The sequence below is a fragment of the Clupea harengus genome, chromosome 4 (assembly GCF_900700415.2).
Source record: "Clupea harengus chromosome 4, Ch_v2.0.2, whole genome shotgun sequence".
NCBI lineage: Eukaryota > Metazoa > Chordata > Actinopteri > Clupeiformes > Clupeidae > Clupea > Clupea harengus.
Genome location: NC_045155.1, coordinates 27,310,760 through 27,329,242, shown reverse-complemented (window position 1 = coordinate 27,329,242; position 18,483 = coordinate 27,310,760). Strand labels below are relative to the sequence as shown.

At 40.2% G+C, this 18,483-nt stretch overlaps 1 protein-coding gene across 2 annotated transcripts; it reads right to left on the bottom strand.

The window, feature by feature from the left end:
* Window positions 1-3,360: 3,360 nt before the first annotated feature.
* Window positions 3,361-17,533, bottom strand: LOC116220353 (tumor necrosis factor receptor superfamily member 14-like). 2 transcript variants are annotated; one of them, XM_031566879.1, is made up of 8 exons: window positions 17,247-17,533; window positions 7,696-7,904; window positions 7,444-7,569; window positions 7,134-7,289; window positions 5,136-5,223; window positions 4,866-5,053; window positions 4,535-4,584; window positions 3,361-3,788 (listed from the first exon to the last, which is right to left on the bottom strand). In XM_031566879.1, exons 2-8 carry the CDS (start codon window positions 7,880-7,882, stop codon window positions 3,762-3,764), a joined length of 822 nt encoding a protein of 273 aa, XP_031422739.1. In that variant the 5' UTR covers window positions 7,883-7,904; window positions 17,247-17,533; the 3' UTR covers window positions 3,361-3,761. The 2 variants fall into 2 exon arrangements, with proteins under 2 accessions (XP_031422739.1, XP_031422741.1); XM_031566881.1 differs by lacking the exon at window positions 4,866-5,053.
* Between the last annotated feature and the right edge of the window lie 950 nt (window positions 17,534-18,483).

Sequence of the window (18,483 nt, the reverse complement as noted above, 5' to 3'; positions counted from 1 at the left end):
AGGCCAATCGCCTATTGAGGCAGTATTGTTTCTGCACCTTGTTGTTCTTAAGGGTCAATAAATAGATGATCGTACTGTATAGCCTATGTCTGTGGACACGTTTCATTCATTTTTATGAATTCACATCCATCCAACTTTCCTGTCACCATAATAACCATACAATATAAGATTAGCCACTTAATTAAAATTGGAATATAATCACATTTAGTGGTTCACTAAAATGTATTTTATATGTTGTTATTGTTCTAGGGATTTTTTACGTCTCAAATAATTGTATTCATGAAGAATCACCACCTTCAACTGAATCTGGCTAAAACGGAACTGATGGTCTTTCCAGCCAAACAGACCATCCACCACAACATCAATATCAAACTTGACTCCTTATCTCTTGTTCCTTCCAAAACAGCAAGAAATCTCGGTGTCATTATTGATGACCAACTGACATTCACTGCCCACATTGCCTCTGTCTCCCGGTCGTGCCACTTTGCGCTATACAACATCCGCAAAATCAGGCCGTACCTAACTCAGTATGCCACCCAGCTGCTGGTGCAAACCTTGGTGAGTTCCCGCCTTGACTTATGTAAAATAGTATTTATTGTTACACTAGGTCTCTATTGCTCGTAGCTTGACTGCTCTCTCCCTTGGACAAAAGAGTCTGCTAAATGACTAAATGTAAATGTAAATGTATTCAGAGGAGGGCGGGCTTTGCCTGGCGTCCTCTAGGAGGCTCATTAATCCATGTGTGAATTGTGCATTAATGTCAGCGGCAGGCCAGACTGGCAGGTCTTGATGCTGGGTGTGAGGCAGCGCTACCTGTGCCTACCCATCGGGAGAAAAAGGCTGTGAAGCGTCATGCTGCAGACAACTCTGCAGTGGCTCATAAAAAGGAAAAGTCCACACTTGGCTTAGAGCAGCAGGTGGAACCTGTTCAGTCATCAGCTCTGATTCTACTAGACTTGTCAGCAGCCTTTGACACAGTGAACCATGACATCTTCCTCATACCTGTCAAGTCTCGTTTTATTCGTAAAACTACATTTTTTTTTACATTTCTCATGTCTCACATACATGACACTGAATCCAGGGATCTCACTAAATTAGACTGCAGTGTGAGTGAGAGATGTGGGGCTCACTATGAATGTAGCAGGTTTAGGCTACTATAGTCAACCAAGTTTCAATATTCTCTATTTTTTGTTTGTAATCATTTCTTTATGGCATGATATGTGATAACTCTGTATATATTTTCAACCATCACATGACACATTTTTTAAATAAATCCAAAGTTTCATTTTTGGGACTTACAAATGCCCATAGTTGCAAAAACACGGGGGTACGCTGTGTGGCAGATGTTGTACATTTGTGACGGATGTTCAAATATTTGGGGAATTAAGGGTGAGTGAGGAGAGGGAATGTGTGGCAGGTTAAGTATGGTGGGGATAGTATTGTAGTAATGAATATTTATAATCTATGTAAGGATCTTTCACTAGAGTATCTTGAGGGAATGATTAGACCGGGGGTAGAGCTTTTAATGCTCATAATATCCACTAACTGAAATAGTGTGGTGAAGGACAAGTTTTAGGACAGTCAGGCATGAGTCTGTTTGAATGATGGACGTGGTACAAGATTTTATGTGAGCACAGGGACACTGACCATGCTGTACCTTACATGTGTGTCTGACTCATTACCTGGGGTGTGTCAGTGGGAGATGTGTGGGGGGGGGTCTACAGCAGGGAGAGAACAGTTTCCAATCATGTGTACAAAAGGAGTAGACATCTGTAGGGAGGAGAGTTGGTCACTAGGGAGACCGGCCTGGGAAAAGGCAGATGGCAAAGGGGCAAAGTTCAGATATGTGAAGTACATTTAGAACACATTGAAATACTAGGAGATGTACATGACTAAAAGTGAATGTAAAAGCCTTATCTGACATGTTGCTAACTGCGTTAGCAGCTGCTGTGAAAAAGGTAGAGCCATGGTGGTCGCCGGACTGCACTGAAGATATTTAAACATGCAACAGGGCATTTAGAGCCTCACCTCAGAAAACAAAACTAACATATCGACAGTGCATCCAAAGGCATGTAATGTAATGGATGAATAACGATATCATGAACAGAACTACATGAGTCTTTTCTTCATGGTTTTCTATTAACTAATAATCTTCTTTAACTGTAGATATGGTGTTGATGACATCATCGATAAACACCAGACTCTTGAAGAGACTACACACCGCCAGCACAACAAATAAAAGCCTCATATATCCATTCCTCCGTTAACGAATAAGACACAGGTGCGCTGCCTCATCTCACACTCAGCTGAATACGGGGCGGGGTCCTGGCCCGTAAAACATCCCACAACAAAACGTCCCTTTACGCCACCAGCTTACAGTTCTATTTGAGTAGATGGGTCCCCCCTTTCAGCTGAGGTTCTGCTCAAGGTTTCTTCCTGCTGAAAGGGAGTCTACTCTTGCCCCAGTTACCTTAGTGCTTTCTCTATGGGGTTAAGGGTTAACGTTCTGTGAAGCGCCTTGAGACAATTTCAATTGTTATTGGCGCTGGAGCTATATACATTGAATTCGGTTACATACATTTCTAGTGTATGGTTAATTTTGGTTGGTTTATTTGTGTGTTTGTTTCTTTAAATCTCACTCATCCGACAGTGGCTGAATCCACTTCATCGGCATGACAATCAGCACAATCAAATCTTTAAGTGTACTTTGTTCTGTGTGTTTCAAATGTGTCACATTTATATTGAATTGTATAGTACAGTATATCACTTCCCCTCATTATTTATATGACATATTCAACTTCTCACCAACAAAAGGAGGACACATGGAACACTAAAAGGTTAGATGAGTCGTATGCTGTGGCATTTACAATGAACCAGATACTAGTGATTGGAAATGGAATTAAACCAGATATGAATGTTTTGAGGTTTTTCCACATTGCTAAGTTCTGTGCAGCTGTGATGCACACAAAATACAGCTGAATGCCCACTCTGAGGCCTATCTTCAGAGGCTGTTAGTGACGGGTGATTGATGCCAGTGTTATAACTCTTAATAATGAAGACAGGTCTGGCGATCTTTTGTTGTTTTGTATGATGATTACATTTCTCTGATGTTTTTCCTGAGATTGTGTTCAGTGGCCTACCCCCATTTCCATCCTACAGAAATGGGTTTGAGCCTCTAGATTAATCATGTAGTGATTCCAATAATTACATATGCCTTGATTCTACAGGTGTGAACCCAAAAATACAATAACTGAACTATGTCACCCATTGAATTTCATCACAGGAATTGAACTTTGAATTCCTGAAAGGACGTCAAACACAAGTTCTTGTACACAAATGAAAGGAGGAGAGAAACGGTGCTCATGTAAAAAAATTAACTTTAGTTTACAATTACAAATCACAAACTTCGCCTTCTGCCTCTGATTTTCCAGGACCACCAAAAGGTCTGATTCTTCACTGCTCTTCTTAGCAAAACTCCAGAACATGGACTTCAGGCCTCCAGTAGTCCAGTGTGGCTCCTTCAGGAAGTGCATAATCTTCTTCATGAGGAAAGTCAGGTGCTGAAATGCCACAAACAATATGTGTTTTGATAAGACGTGATCGAGTTATAACATCCTCATCCAGCAAGTGTTGTTCTGATCATGGTATGCAGGTCCCCACTCTGGCATCTCAGGGCAGCAGTCTCTGCAGTAGTGAGGTGGTGTAGCACAGCAGTAATAGAGAGGTGGCACTGTGGTCAGTTGGTCCAGAAGAAGAACAGGTCATTTGGCAGTCGTGTCTGGTTCAGTCTGTTCCATACGCACCCGGAAAGAAACAAACAGTATGAGATCATGTATTACTCTTTGAACTTGTCCACCAACTATTAATTTATACTCCATGTAAAACAACCAGAATTTGTGGTCTGGGGAACACTGAATTAATTCCATAATCTTGCAGGCCTTTAAGAAAACATTAATCTCATGATGGCTCTGACAATTAAATAAAAGAAAATAAAGTTGGTGACTGCAATGGCAAGATTATTAAACAGTTTGAGTGTATGGGTTAAGACGGAGAAAGGGATTTATATTGTGGATTACATGGAAAGGTGTTTGTATATCTATTTCACATTTAATGCCTTTATTTTCTTAGATGAAATTAAATTAAAAACACAAGGATTCTATCGTTATTTCTGTCTTGTAGGAAACTAGTGTGTTTCAGACACATGACGTTCTGTCTGTTCCTCAGGATGTTACGTCCAGTATATCACTCATAGGAACCACCGGAACAGTCAGAATTCCATGCTTTCAGTAACACACTATTATCCTACAAGACCGAAATATGGCTAAAATCATATTCAGTCAGAAACTGAGTGGTACCACCATTATTAATGTATGGCCATAAAAGGCATTCAGACCATTTTGATCACGTGACTGCTGCCATATTACCACATAGTTCGCTTTGTTTCTGCAGAAATACAAACATAATGATCAGAAAGGCAATCAAACCTGACACAGATAGGACAGAAATGGACATAAGTTTTAGTGAATAACTGTACCTCTGTTGTAACTGTACCTCTGTTGTAAGTATGGCCTGACCTCTCTTTCTCTATAGACAGAGAAACAGGAATGTTAGTTTGTATTTGATAGGCATTATCATGAAGTACATTTTCTGGACTTAATTTCAATTTACCAGTAAGAATCAATCAATGAATTAATTAATTAAAGAAAGGTTAAGAGAGGAGAAAAAAAACAGACATTCATGTGCTTGTGTCTTTATAAATCTTCTCAACATTTGCAATCATGATAACAGGAGGCCTTAATAATAACAATAATCATAATAATCTTATTAAATAACAATAATTTCATAAGAAACATGAATATCCTGACCTTGTTGAGCTTTTCTTTTCCTATTTCTTCTATTATATATAAATGCCACAGCCCCACATGCAGCAGCTAGGACTGCAACACCAGCTATGATACCAGCTACATTGGCAACAGTGTTTTGTCTTTGACTACAATCAGAGTCATAAGAAGATGATCCTTCTCTTAGGACAACAAGTCCAATCAAGTCACACCTACAGAGATCACATAATTTTTTTTTAGATACACGAGTAAATAACTTAATCCTTGCTAAACATTCCAAGTGAATGAACGTACCGTGTGTGTGGTCTGCAGGATGTGAATGATCCATTTGAGTATGTGTCGCCTACACAGTCACCACACACAGTATCTGTGGATACTGTACCTGCATGGACAGACAGAAATAAAGGAAAACACACATCATCCACTATGGACACATGTTGATGGTGGTGGTCATTTTTAATACCACAGATGAATGGAGACTCTGTCAGAGAATGGTGTTCAAAAAGGAACAAGCCTTTATTCTTTACAATGATGCGCATCAAGGGAGAGAAGAATGTTTCACATGAAGATTCCCCCACGTCTCTAATCAGACAAGGGTTGAAACAGACTGAGTTCAAGTATCCTACCAGGTGGACAGAAGGGGTTGTTAATCAATAGTCCTAACTCTACATGAATATGTATGCGACAACTACTCTGATACAGGGTAGGCGTCTGGAAGGTTTTGGTGGACTCGTCTCTTTCATTGCTTCGCTGAAAAAGTAACATTTATTAAAACACCTTTCTTATTACGCTCATACTTAATCTGACTCCATTTTATGTGTCTGACTCCACTCTTTTGGGAACCCAGTCTAAGCTCCTCGCTTTACTGTATATTTATACCAAGGTTTGTAGGCTGATCTCCAACTCAATGCACCTACGGTCTGTATTTGAATTTCCTCTCCTACTCACTATTAACTGGTTTCAAAGGAATAGAGTAATTTAAGGATCTTGCCACGGCCGGCCGATTCCATAAGGCAATTCTACAGACATAACCTGTAATCTGGTTCTGTGCTAGCCCAGAGGTCCTACAGTGCTGCTAAGGCGCATATTTCAGCTTGTTATAGCGATGTGGTTCAGTTACAGAGCGCCAGACTGCTTGTCCGCTCTCGAATATGACCATTCGAATTCAGTGCAGAGGCTGAGCAGCAGTCCTATCTCTATATTATACCATTAACAGTTCTCTGCGGCATGTCTAGCCCAGATGATTCTAGCCAGGAACCTCAAAGCGTGTTGTCCACTTTTCGGTCTGTAACTAAATCCTAGTTAGACGTTACCGGAACACCGTTACCTGAATAATCCTCAGCTAAGAATTTCAGAAGAGGTCATAGTGGGTCAGAATTACCAATTTATTAAGTCAGGTACAAGTGACTACTACCAGTTACAAAAACAAGTCTAAAGTGAAGAATATAAGTTTAAACCACCACATGAAACATAAAAACACTCAGAGAACATGAACATACCTGGCTGCTTAGAAGTGAGTGGCTACTCACACGGATGTGAGGGAGATCTGAAGACAGAATGCTCCAAGTTCTTTGACTGTCTTACCCTTAAGTACCCATTTTAGTCCTGCATCTGGCCTAATAATTACCCCCATAGATAAGAAGTTTCTCAAGATGAGACTCACACATTAACAACCAAAATGAGAGTTCTCACCCGAATTTGGGGTCGACCCCCTCCAAAGAGAGATACCTTTTCACTCTCACAGAGACCAGAATTATCAGGTCTCTGATATCCATGTTTTAATTAATATATACAGCTGTAGAACTGAGACCATTTTCCCACTCAGACTGAGACCATTAAAATAAACCCAAACATGACAAAGAAATCATTCTTAAGCACTCTTTACATTCATTCCTCTGCCCCTAGTTTCACCCTGGCATGGAAAAGCACAGAGAGAGAACCAGACACATAGGTTTGAGATAAGAGCAGCAGTGGGTGGGAGACAGCAGCTGTGGGTGGGAAGATTAACAATTGGGACAGTGCATCTCTGGAATGTTTGTTGGGGGCACCATCAACCAACACCTAGGCCCCACCAAATGAGAAGTTACTAGAGGAAGAAGTCCATCTGTGATTTTCCACTGGCCAGATCCATTTCTGCCTTACAGTGTATATGTATGTGTTTGTGTGTGTTTGTGTGTGTGTGTGTGTGTGTGTGTGTGTGTGTGTGTGTGTGTGAATGTGTGAATGTGTGTATTCACCTCCTCTTTTAATGGCATTCTGTCTCTATAGGGTAATTACAGAGGATTGTCTAACCTGTCTGTTTGACATACTGCCCTGGTGAGCACTTTGAGTGTTCCACAGCTCCTCGGCAGCCATCTTTGATTGGGTCAGTACAGTAGTGACCTTCCAGATGCTCACAGAGTGAGTCTGAAGTGGAGCTGCACGTCCTCTTCACTCTTAGACCTGCACCTATATTAGGATACACAGTGATTATAAAGAGGATGAAAAACATTTGAATTGCAATCAACAGTGCAAAGAATCGACATAAATAATATACATAGAATGCACAAAAACTAAACTAATAAAGGGACACATACCAAAACTGCTGCAATATTTGACTTACTCGAGTCACAAACTGTGCAGGATTTACAGGACGCCAGTCCATTTGGTGCATCCGTGTAGGTAGGTGGCAGGCATGGAACACATGCCGTGCTGGAAAACTCAGTGCAGTGTTTCCGTACATAATAACCTTTAATGAGTAAATAAGTAGTTCATTCATCAATCAGACATGGGTTTATCTCATTGATGCAACATGAAGAAAGCTCTAATGAAGGAGCGTGTCATGTACTATGACACAGTTACTACTGCTACTTACCAGGACCACACATAGGGCAGCATTCCTGCCCTATACGATATTCAGCTCGACCACAGGCAGGAGAGACCCCAGACATGGTCAGCTGGATGATCAGAACTATAATCACCAACTTCACCATGATTTCCTCATCAACTTCGGGTCCAACTGACATAAGGATGGCGTTCGCAAAGCTGTGCAACAAACTCATATCCTACAGTTTTACGATGCATCTGTCAAACCAATGAAGAGACCATTTATTTCATTGCCCTCCTAATTTTCTTATTTCTAGTTAAATTTGTGCTTTTATATTGTCAGGGCTTTTTACATAACTGTAATACCAACTCCTCCTTTGTGGCCCTTAAAACAATACACTATACGATATACAGATAAGGAACATATTACATTATAAAAACAAACAAGCAATATCCTGTACATAAAGTGTTAGTTTAGAACAGTAGACAATAGGATGCATTTGTATGCCACAGAATTTAGTATATTAATGTAATAGGTCAGAAAACTAGAATAAGGAGAATAGGTACATCTCAGTAGATATCACTGTTCTTATGTTTGATGGCTGTGGCATACAGAGGGAAGAAGTTGGAATAGGTTGTGTTTAGGGTGTAAGGCGTCTGTGGTGATTTATTTTTCCTGTTCCTGTTTTTTTAGGTGTAATGCCAAGCGACGATTCAGATGATTGCGTTGGAATGCGTTGATCCGTCAAGGTTGACGGATCCCCATTCACTTGGAATGGGGTGACCTCATCCGTTGCCAAACTGAATTGTGGCTCAATTGGGTTCCGTTGCATTGCTTTGCATGCGTTGCTTGCGACAAGAGTTGAAAAAAATTTACTTTTCTAGAGGCAACGCATGTAATATATTTGATATTGCCTTTCATGGAAATACGACAGCACAGGCGCTAGCCAATCAGATCGCGTTTATGGTCACGTCTAAAGAGCGTGAAGCTAAAAAAAAAAAAGATGGCGGACTAAACTCCGTAGATGGTCGTACCTTAAAGTTGTTTTTTACTTTTTTTTTTTGCTTTGATTTTTTTTAAGTTACCGAGAAATAGACACTGTACAATGTAAAAACTCCATTATTGTACCTGAAAATACGTCTGAGAGGATTTGCGATGTGTCTGAGCCACCTATCTAATGTTAGCATGCTTCTACCCACAAGGTAAACAGCTTGCTAGCGGCGTGATTGGTTTGTTGACATGTCAATCTCACTATAACGTCTCCGTTATCAACACAACCCCATGCGCCAGACTCCTCCTCCCTCATCCGTTGGATCAACACAACACGTCTGAGTGGGGCATAACACTCCACCTACCCTTTACACTAATAAATATAGTTCAAAATTGAGAGTTTTCTGTTCTCATTGTGTTGCTTCCCTACCTGCCAGGGATGTAACAACATCTATGACCAAGCCAGTGTCTGGTTGTTGACATAAGACTCATGTGTATTTCAGGTGCCAGGTAACTAAAAAAACTCACAGCTGAATTCTGCACTACCAACTCATTGTTATGTCTTTCCTGACAAACCATCTTTGTTCTCCATACTAATAGAAAAAAACCCTAGTTAAGGCTGTTGTTGCAACAAGGAACCAGGGCCCCGTTCATCGTAAGGGCTGAAGCTAAGTTAATCAATAATCAGTTAATCGGTGTATGAGGCTGTCTATGCGGTGATATCTATGTATGAATATGCGTTGACAAGTGTGATCTGGTACAGTGGGTAGTGTTGTTGGTTAGTAACTGCAAGGTTGCTTGTTCAATTCCCCTCACCTCCTACCTCGGTTTAGTTTTACATTTCCTTGTAAGTCGCTTTGAATAAAAGCGTCTGTTAAATGACTAAATGTAAATGTATTAATAACAAATGCAATAAATTGAAGCAGTGAAAATGAATTGTGTGTATTTCTCTCTATATCATGAGTCCACCTTAATAATTTTCTACAATAATGATATGCTAATGTAACCGGTGTGACTTCTGCGTTGTGTTTTTAATATTTGTGACTCGTGGACAGTTGCTGAGATGTATCTTTATTTCGTATCACTCCTGTGAAAGCACACCAACAAACAGTTTGGTGAGCTCCCGTACACTAGCTCCACTGTCAATGCTCATTCCCAGCATATGTCAAACAGGCCAAAATAAGAACAGGCATGTAATATATACATTAAAAAAAGATAAGTAAAAACTGTATCACACCTGTGAAAGCACACCAACAAACAGTTTGGTGAGCTCCCGTATCTTAGCTTCACTCTCAATGCTAGCCCCCACATGTAACAAAAGGGAAAAACATATAAACAATATGTCAGAGGGATATATCATATAAATAGTTCAGATATATAATACATATAATAATAATAAGTTATAAGAAGATATATAAGAACCTAGATGCCTATTTTTAAAGGCAATATTTATTAGATTCTTTATCCCCATGAAACTCAACCACCTACCTCATTCCCAGCATATGTCAAACAGGAAAGAGGAAGGGGGGAGAGAGGAACAAAACAGGGGGAGACAGGGGGGGCTACCAGAGACCCCCAATACCAGTGTGCTTGTGATATCAAAATAAAAGATTAAAAATAAACTGAAATACAGGTAACAGATTATCTTGTGCAATTATTTAAACCTGCTTTTCTAACCTGTTACACTAAGGTGTACTAATAACACTGTCATATAATTATGAGTGCTTTGTTCTCCGCATTGCCGACACTACAAAAATGTACCACTCGCAAAAAAGCGCAAGACAGTCAATGTTCAACTGTGGTGTTTGCAATAAATGACTCGAGAAGGTCTTGTAAATTAATTATTCCTTTTCGGCCAAATTGGTAGCGCTCATACAAGAACTCATCATGATGGAATACTGGTTCTTGGCGATCGCAAAGAACTCTCTCCCTACGCTAATCTAACTATCTAATATCGCTCCTTGGTCAATGGGATCTGTCCTTTTTCCGGGGGCGTGGCAAGCTTATCCAGCTACACTTAAGTTAGCCTGCGCTGGAGCAGGTTAGAGCTAATTGATATGTTGCTATGGTGATTTATCGAAAGTTGCTTCCAGGAACAAAAAAGAGGGGCGTTTTTTATCTTAGCCTGAAAATTAGCTCGCTACCGCGCTTAGCGAGCTACGACGAATAGGGCCCTGGAGTAACTAGAAAATGTTTGAGAGACAGATTGCATTTTAAATGGGATTTGTCTTTTAAATATCAGTTTACCACCTTCCCACTCCTCTCATAAACAGCTGGGACGTGTTGGTGGTTCATTACCAGTTAAGAATGTACTATTCAACCTCGAAAGGGAATGTGAAAGTATTGCATATGAAGTCATAAAAGGCGCAATTTAGGACTGCGGAAGTGACAGTTAGTGCTAGCACCATGTGCTCTATATAACTATTTAGTCGGGGCAATTTCACAATCTTGTTTGACAAGGAAAGATCCCTGTTATTAGGCTACGGTGATACATTTCACAGTCTCAGTATGTATAATCATTTAGCACCAAGATAATTAGGTGGTTAATATAATATTGTCAATTTGATCTATCACTTATTATAAAAACAAAGAAAATATGTTTAAAAGACACTTGTCAGACAATGTAAGTAGGCCTGTGTACAACATAAACTGAACATTGGGAACTATACTCATAACGCGGTAGTCGAAGTAACAATCTCTTGATGATTGGTATTAAAAATATACACATACAGCTCCTGCCCAACTTACTTGTACAACAGTGGCATTCTCCTCTCTATCAGTGAGGCGAAACTATCTGGCATTTACAAGATCAATGAAATTACCCCTGTTCAGACCAAGAGCAGATTCATCATGCGTATGAAATGCCACTTCTTGCTCTCCCATGTACAACACCCCACTGATTAGCCTTTTCTTTATCTCACGGTTTTTAGTTAATTGGCTATTGTGATTTTGGACGCTTATGGCAACTGCTTGATCGGCCAATCCTTACTTTGCCGAATAGCTTTAATTTAAGACTAGACTAGTAATGTGGGATACCTTACCTAACAGACAACTTACCCAACGGATGATTTGCTAGTTCGTTATGTCTGCGGCAGTCGGCAATGGCCTCGTTTAAATTCGTGGAAATTACGATGAGAAGAATAAACGATCTAATAAACGAAGGTAAACCATATTTAGGTTATTAAAGTGAGATTAGTTAGCAATAGCGGTTATCCGTCAAGTTGCCTTAACAGCAGACAAGGCGCCAGGATGTATATGAACACACCTTTCAATTAAAAGTCAAACACAATTTCTCAGAAGAAAATAAAGGAGTTAAGGACAACAGTGCTCCAAGAGCCCTCAGTTACTGTTTCACGCTTCATAGTTCAGCTTCATCAGACCAGTGTTGCCAACTTTTCTGTAAGGAAAGTAGCTGTTAGCTCTCCCAAAAGTCGCCAGAAGTCGTTAGATGACGCAATCAACTAATTTGCATAATATGCAAATAAGCTGCGCATGCGCACATTATTCGCAATTTTCGCGCGAATACAAAGCTCTAATATTTTGCTGCTATCTAGTCAGACTAGCCGCGCAGGCGCTGTGTGAGTGGAGAGGAGACGGATGACAGCCCTCACTGTACTCAGCTCTCGTGAGATCGGTTGTAATGTGAACTGCAGAAGGGGATATGTGAGATGCTTTTTCAGTGCTTTGTCGACACAATAATCCAATAATAATGACAGAAAAAAGTCGCTAGATTTGTCGCTAGTCGCTTTTTGCTAATAAAGTCTCCAAGGGGGTCTGGAAAGTCGCCAGATATAGCGACAAAGTCGCTAAGTTGGCAACACTGCATCAGACACTGGTGCACTTCAGGGTCATGGCCTTCTGCGCGTCACTCCCACAGACTTTGCAGACTATACTTCCTCACATAATGTCAAACAGGGTTGAAAACTAAACTCCAGCCGACCTCTTCCGAATAATTTGTTCACGCTGTACAAGAATCCAAACTCATAATATACACTGTGTGGTTATCCAACAGTGAAAAGTTTCACAGTAAAAGTATGTCTACTCGCTTCGCACCACGATAATTAGGTGTATAATATATTATATTAAACATAATATTGTCAGTTTCGCTATCCAAATCAAGCAATCAATCTCTACATAACAGAGAAAATGAGTTTGTAATGTGGGATCATTATTTCTCGTGTCTGTCAATTGTTCTAACCAAATTAGATACATCTAACCCACAGATCGCATGTGCCAGATGCCTTTAAGAACTGGCCACACCCCTCTCACGCTCTCTAATATTGTTCTATATTAAGTTTGGAGTTTTCTGTTCTCATTATGTTGCTTCCCTATGAGCCAGGGTTGTAAGAACATCTATGACCAAGCCAGTGACTGGTTGCTTACATAAGACCCATGTGTATTTAACCGGTGTAACTTCTGCGTTGTGTATTAATATATGTGACCCGTGGACAACAGTTGCTGAGATGGATTTTTATTTCTGTTAAAGCACACCAACAGAAACAGTATGGTAAGTCTCCACTGTTAATGCTAGCTCCACTGTCAATGCTCATTCCCAGCATATGTCAAACAGGCAAAAAAATAAGAACAGACATGTAATATATTAAGAAAGATAAGTAAAAACCGTATCACACCTGTTAAAGCACACCAACAGAAACAGTATGGTAAGTCTCCACTGTTAATGCTAGCTCCACTGTCAATGCTCATTCCCAGCATATGTCAAACAGGCAAAAAAATAAGAACAGACATGTAATATATTAAGAAAGATAAGTAAAAACCGTATCACACCTGTTAAAGCACACCAACAGAAACATTATGGTAAGTCTCCACTGTATACTAGCTCCACTGTCAATGCTAGCCCCCACATGTAGTAAAAGGAAAAAACATATAACCAATAGGTCAGAGGGATATTTCCTGAAAATAGTATAGATATATTATACATATAATAATAATACGTTATAAGAAGATATATAAGAACCTAGATGCCTATTTTTGAAGGCAATTTTTGAAGATTGTTTATCCCACTGAAACTCAACCACCTACCTCATTCCCAGCATATATCAAACAGGAAATAGGAAGGGGGAGAGAGGAACAAAACAGGGGGGGCTACCAGAGACCCCCAATACCAGTGTGCTTGTGATATCAAAATAAAAGATCAAAAAGAAACTGAAATACAGGTAACAGTCTATCTTGTGCAATAATTTCAAACTGCTTTTCTAACCTGTTACATGTATTTCAGGTGCCAGGTAACTAAAAGTAACCTCAGCTGAATTCTGCACTGCCAACTCATTATGTCTTTCCTGACAAACCATCTTTGTTCTCTTAGACTAATAAAATATCTCCTAGTTTTTGCAGCAAGGACCCAGGAGTAACCAGGAGATGTTTGCAAGACAGATTCCATTCTAAATGGCCTTTGCCTTTTAAATAGCAGTTTACCATCCATTTCTGCCTAGGTGTCTCATTCTGGCTCCACTTTCCCACTCCTCAAACAGCTTGGACAAGTTTGATGGTTAATTACCAGTTAAAAATTCACTATTCACCCTGAAAGGGAATGTCAAAGTATTGCCAGGGAAGACCAGCTCCCTACCGCGGAACATTTATTGTTGACTTCCTGTCTAAACTTTCCGTCCAGGCGTAATGTCGGAGAATAACTAGTCCACCGCCGTGACAATGTATGGTAGTATTACGTGATTTTCTTCAAGAATTCAGTCGAAAAAATTTCACTTTCAAGTTTAAAATGGCGTGCTGTGCAAGTCTTAACCCACGGTGATACATTTCACAGTCAGTTAAATATTAAATAGTAAATTAATATAATATGATATATTTCATTCTCCAAATCAAGTAATCACTTACTATAAAAACAAAGAAAATCTGTTTCAAAGATTAAACTAAGAACGATATAATCCAGGTAACAAATGTCTTGCAATGCATGCTGTAGCCTTTGACACAGTGAACCATAACATCCACCTCATACCTGCCAAGAAAGGGCAAAAAGGACCATTAAGGCTGCAGAAAGGTGAGTGCTGGAGAGAGCGTTGCACACATAGGTGACGGTATACAGGTGGAGTAGGTATGGGAATGATTAAGAAGACGGAGGTGTTTAAAATGAGAAGAATTCCAGTCCTAGTGGAGGGAGAACATGTGAACAGCTCTGTGACAGAATAAAAGTGATGTTGAAGACTGCATCTGCAAAGGCCCATAACTTTTTTGGAGAGAGGCGCGACCACAACAATTTGTGGTGTCATCACGTGGTTTCCAAAAATGAGTCAGTCTCAGTGGTTTCTCTTTCCTGTTAGTTAGGGTGCTGTGCAACTCTTAGCCTACAGTGATACATTTCACAGTCACAGTGTGTCTAATCACTTAGCACCAAGATAATTAGGTGTTTAATATAATGTTTCATTCTCCAAGTCAAGTAATCACTTACTACAAAGAAAATCAGTTTCAAAGATCAAACCATGAAAGATAATCCAGGTAACAAATGTCTTGCAATGCATGCTGCCTTGTCAGAGACTGTAAGTAGGCCTGTGTACAACACAAACTGAAGATCGGGAACTAGGCTATCTCCTCATAATGCGGTAGTCGAAGTAACAATCTCTTGATGATTGGTATTAAAAATATATACATATATACAGCTCCTGCCCAATTAACTTGTGCAACAGTAGCATTATCCTCTCTTTCAGTGAGGCAAAATTATCTATGACTATCTAGCATTTTCAAGCTCAATGAAATTACCCCTGTTCTGACTACGAGCAGATTCATCATGCCCACGAAATGCCACTTCTTGCTCTCCCATGTACAACACACTGATTGGCCTCTTCATTATCTCACGTTTTTTAGTTACCTGGCTATTGTGATTTTGGAAATGATTTGGCCACAGCTTGATCGGTCAATCCTTACTAGGTCTTGGTGCTGGGTGTGAGGCAGCGCTACCTCTGCGTACCCATTGGGAGAAAAAGGCTGTGAAGCGTCATGCTGCAGACAACTCTGCAGTGGCTCATAAAAAGTAAAAGTCCACACTTGGCTTAGAGCAGCAGGTGGAATCTGTTCAGTCATCAGTTCTGATTGTCAGCAGCCTTTGACACAGTGAACCATGACATCCTCCTCATACCTGCCAAGAAAGGGCAAGAAGGACCCTTAAGGCTGCAGTGAGGTGAGTGCTGGAGAGAGCGTTGCACACACATAGGTGACGGTATACAGGTGGAGGCGGTATGGGGTGTGGTTAAGAAGATGATGAAGGTGTTTAAAATGAGAAGTATTCCAGTCCAGTTCCAGTTAAGAAATTTCTTCTTAACTTTTTCTTAACTGCTTTCGAGAACGAGGTCCAATGTTTTCACACTCATGTGGTTCTTTCTCCTCTCGTGAATTTCTTCTGTCGTTTTTGCTTTTTGTATTCTCTCTTGCACAATTGCTAACGCACTTCAGGAAAGTATCCATACGGATTTCCCCGCCATGGTCATGATGACACCATTTTATCTGAATACAAATGCTTTGTGTTGAATTCGAAGTTTGCACTTAAGTTGGCTCTCCTGAGGTGTCAAGGGTTAAATGTGTTTAATGTGATCTTATCCCGGTCACTTTGGCAGTAACCTACGTTAAGGATAAAGTTAGCTAATACTGAACGAGCCACGTAGGCTACACAGATGTCAAAAAGGCTTTCATGACATTGAGCCACGTAGGCTACACAGATTAGTTAAAGTGAAAGTGACCAAGAAATGCTTTGAGAGAAAAATTTGCACGACTCAACGTGACCGAGCTGATCGAAATGCTGATTTGTATTGCTTGTCTGGCTGAATATTTTTGTTATAACCCAAAATACATATCAGAGATGACCAATCGAGGTCAGGGCATGAGGAGCAGTTGCGCTAGGCAGAGCTGACAGGTGGCTTCACCGCTATATGCAGGTATAAGTTAGTGGTGGCAAAATTAAGCTTTGTGAAACCGTGAAGCTTTCCAACCAAGTGTGTTGAAAAATGGTTCATTTCTCAAGGCTTCGAATGCTATCTAGGGATACGCAGGACACACAGCTTACACTCCACCTACCCTTTTCCCATTTAAACTAAAAAAATATAGTTCTAAATTAAGTTTGGGGTTTTCTGTTCTCAATGTGTTGATTCCTTACGAGCCAAATACGTAACAACATCTATGACAGACAGTGACTGGTTGCTGACATAAGACCCATGTGTATTTCAGGTGACAGGTAACTATAAACCCTCACAGCTGAATTCTGCACTGCCAACTCATTTTAATGACTTTCTTGACAAACCATCTTTGTTCTCTCTGACTAATACAAAAATCTCCTAGTTTTCACTGTTGTTGCAACAAGGAACCAGGAATGACTAGGAGATGTTTGCAAGACAGATTCCATTCTAAATGGCCTTTGCCTTCTAAATATCAGTTTACCATCCATGTCTGCCCCGGTGTCTCACTCTGACTGCACCTTTCCACTGTCCAATAAACAACTGGAACGTGTTGGTGGTTAACTACCTGTTATAATTCACTATTCGACCCGAAAGGGAACGTGAAAGTATTACAAGGGAAAACCAAAATATAATCCCACTAATACAGACAAACCTCCTCGGATGCGGGTTTATGTCATTGACTTCAAGACTTACCTAACAGACGACTTGCTAGGTCTGGCAGTCGACAACGGCGTTTAAATTTAAGGTCGCGGAAATGACAATGTAAAGATTAAACGATCTCACACTGAATGAAATAGTTAATCCATAGTTTAGCAGAGTGTTAAACTGATGTCTGTTAGCATTCAGCTCAGTCAGCTCAGTCTCCACAACGGGCACGGCGCAGAATATTTCATGATGGTGTCCAACACCTCGAGACAAACTCATTTGTGGAAACTTGACGGAATCTATAGACGGGTAAATGTTCCACTGTCGGCGTGCGTGTCTTGTGCTTGCCGCTCGAAAGGGACTTCCCGTAAAGTGTTTACTGCTCGATATAGTTGTGCATGCAGAGATCAGACACACGTAAGCTCCACCCATTGAGGCGCTGTCGTTTTTTAAGAAGACCTCATTAACTGAGTTGTATTATTGCCTTTTCAAACTCCTTTGGCCCTGACTCTTAAAGGTAAGTCTTTGTGTGAGAGCGCACGTTTGAAAGATTAGTTACCGGGCGAAGCAAGAGTGTGGCACTATGTGTGGCTATGCAGGTGTCAGTGAGTTGCTGCTTGGAGCCGGCCGGGTAGAGAGGTAGAGATAGAAAAGGTGTGTGTGTGTAGTTTTTTTTTGACTATTTGTAAAGTTGAAGGTGAAAAATTAAATAAACGTTTTACATTCATTGCTCTGTGCTCTAATGATGTTTTCCTAAAGACGACACGACTATTGTGGATTACATGGAAAGGTGTTTGTATATCTTCATCACATTTAATGCCTTTATTGTCTTAGATTAAATTCCTTATGACAAACAAAATTAAACACAATTGCAATAGTGTTTCTATCTTTCAATTTGATTCTTGTTTTTTACCAGAAGAATGAGATTCTGGCTGTTCCTCAGGATGTTACCTACAGCCAGAATCTCATGCTTTCAGTAACAATAGCCAGTGCAACAACACTACACGTATCTTACTCGTTGCATAGCACACCCATTAAGGAAGCCAAACACGGCAACTTGTCAACAAGTGAGGAATACTGGTAAAAATCCAAGTGTTGTATTGTCAATTTAAGTGAATGGATTGTATGTAATCTTGCTAGTTAGCTAACGCTAGCTAGCCAGTGACTTGTGACGTTCCTTGTTATTGCCATTCAGTCGAAACATCAGTTCAAGTTCAGCTGTACCGCAATTTGCGTCATTTTGCGTCATAAAAATTTGAGTAATCAAATTTGGACAGCTTTAGTT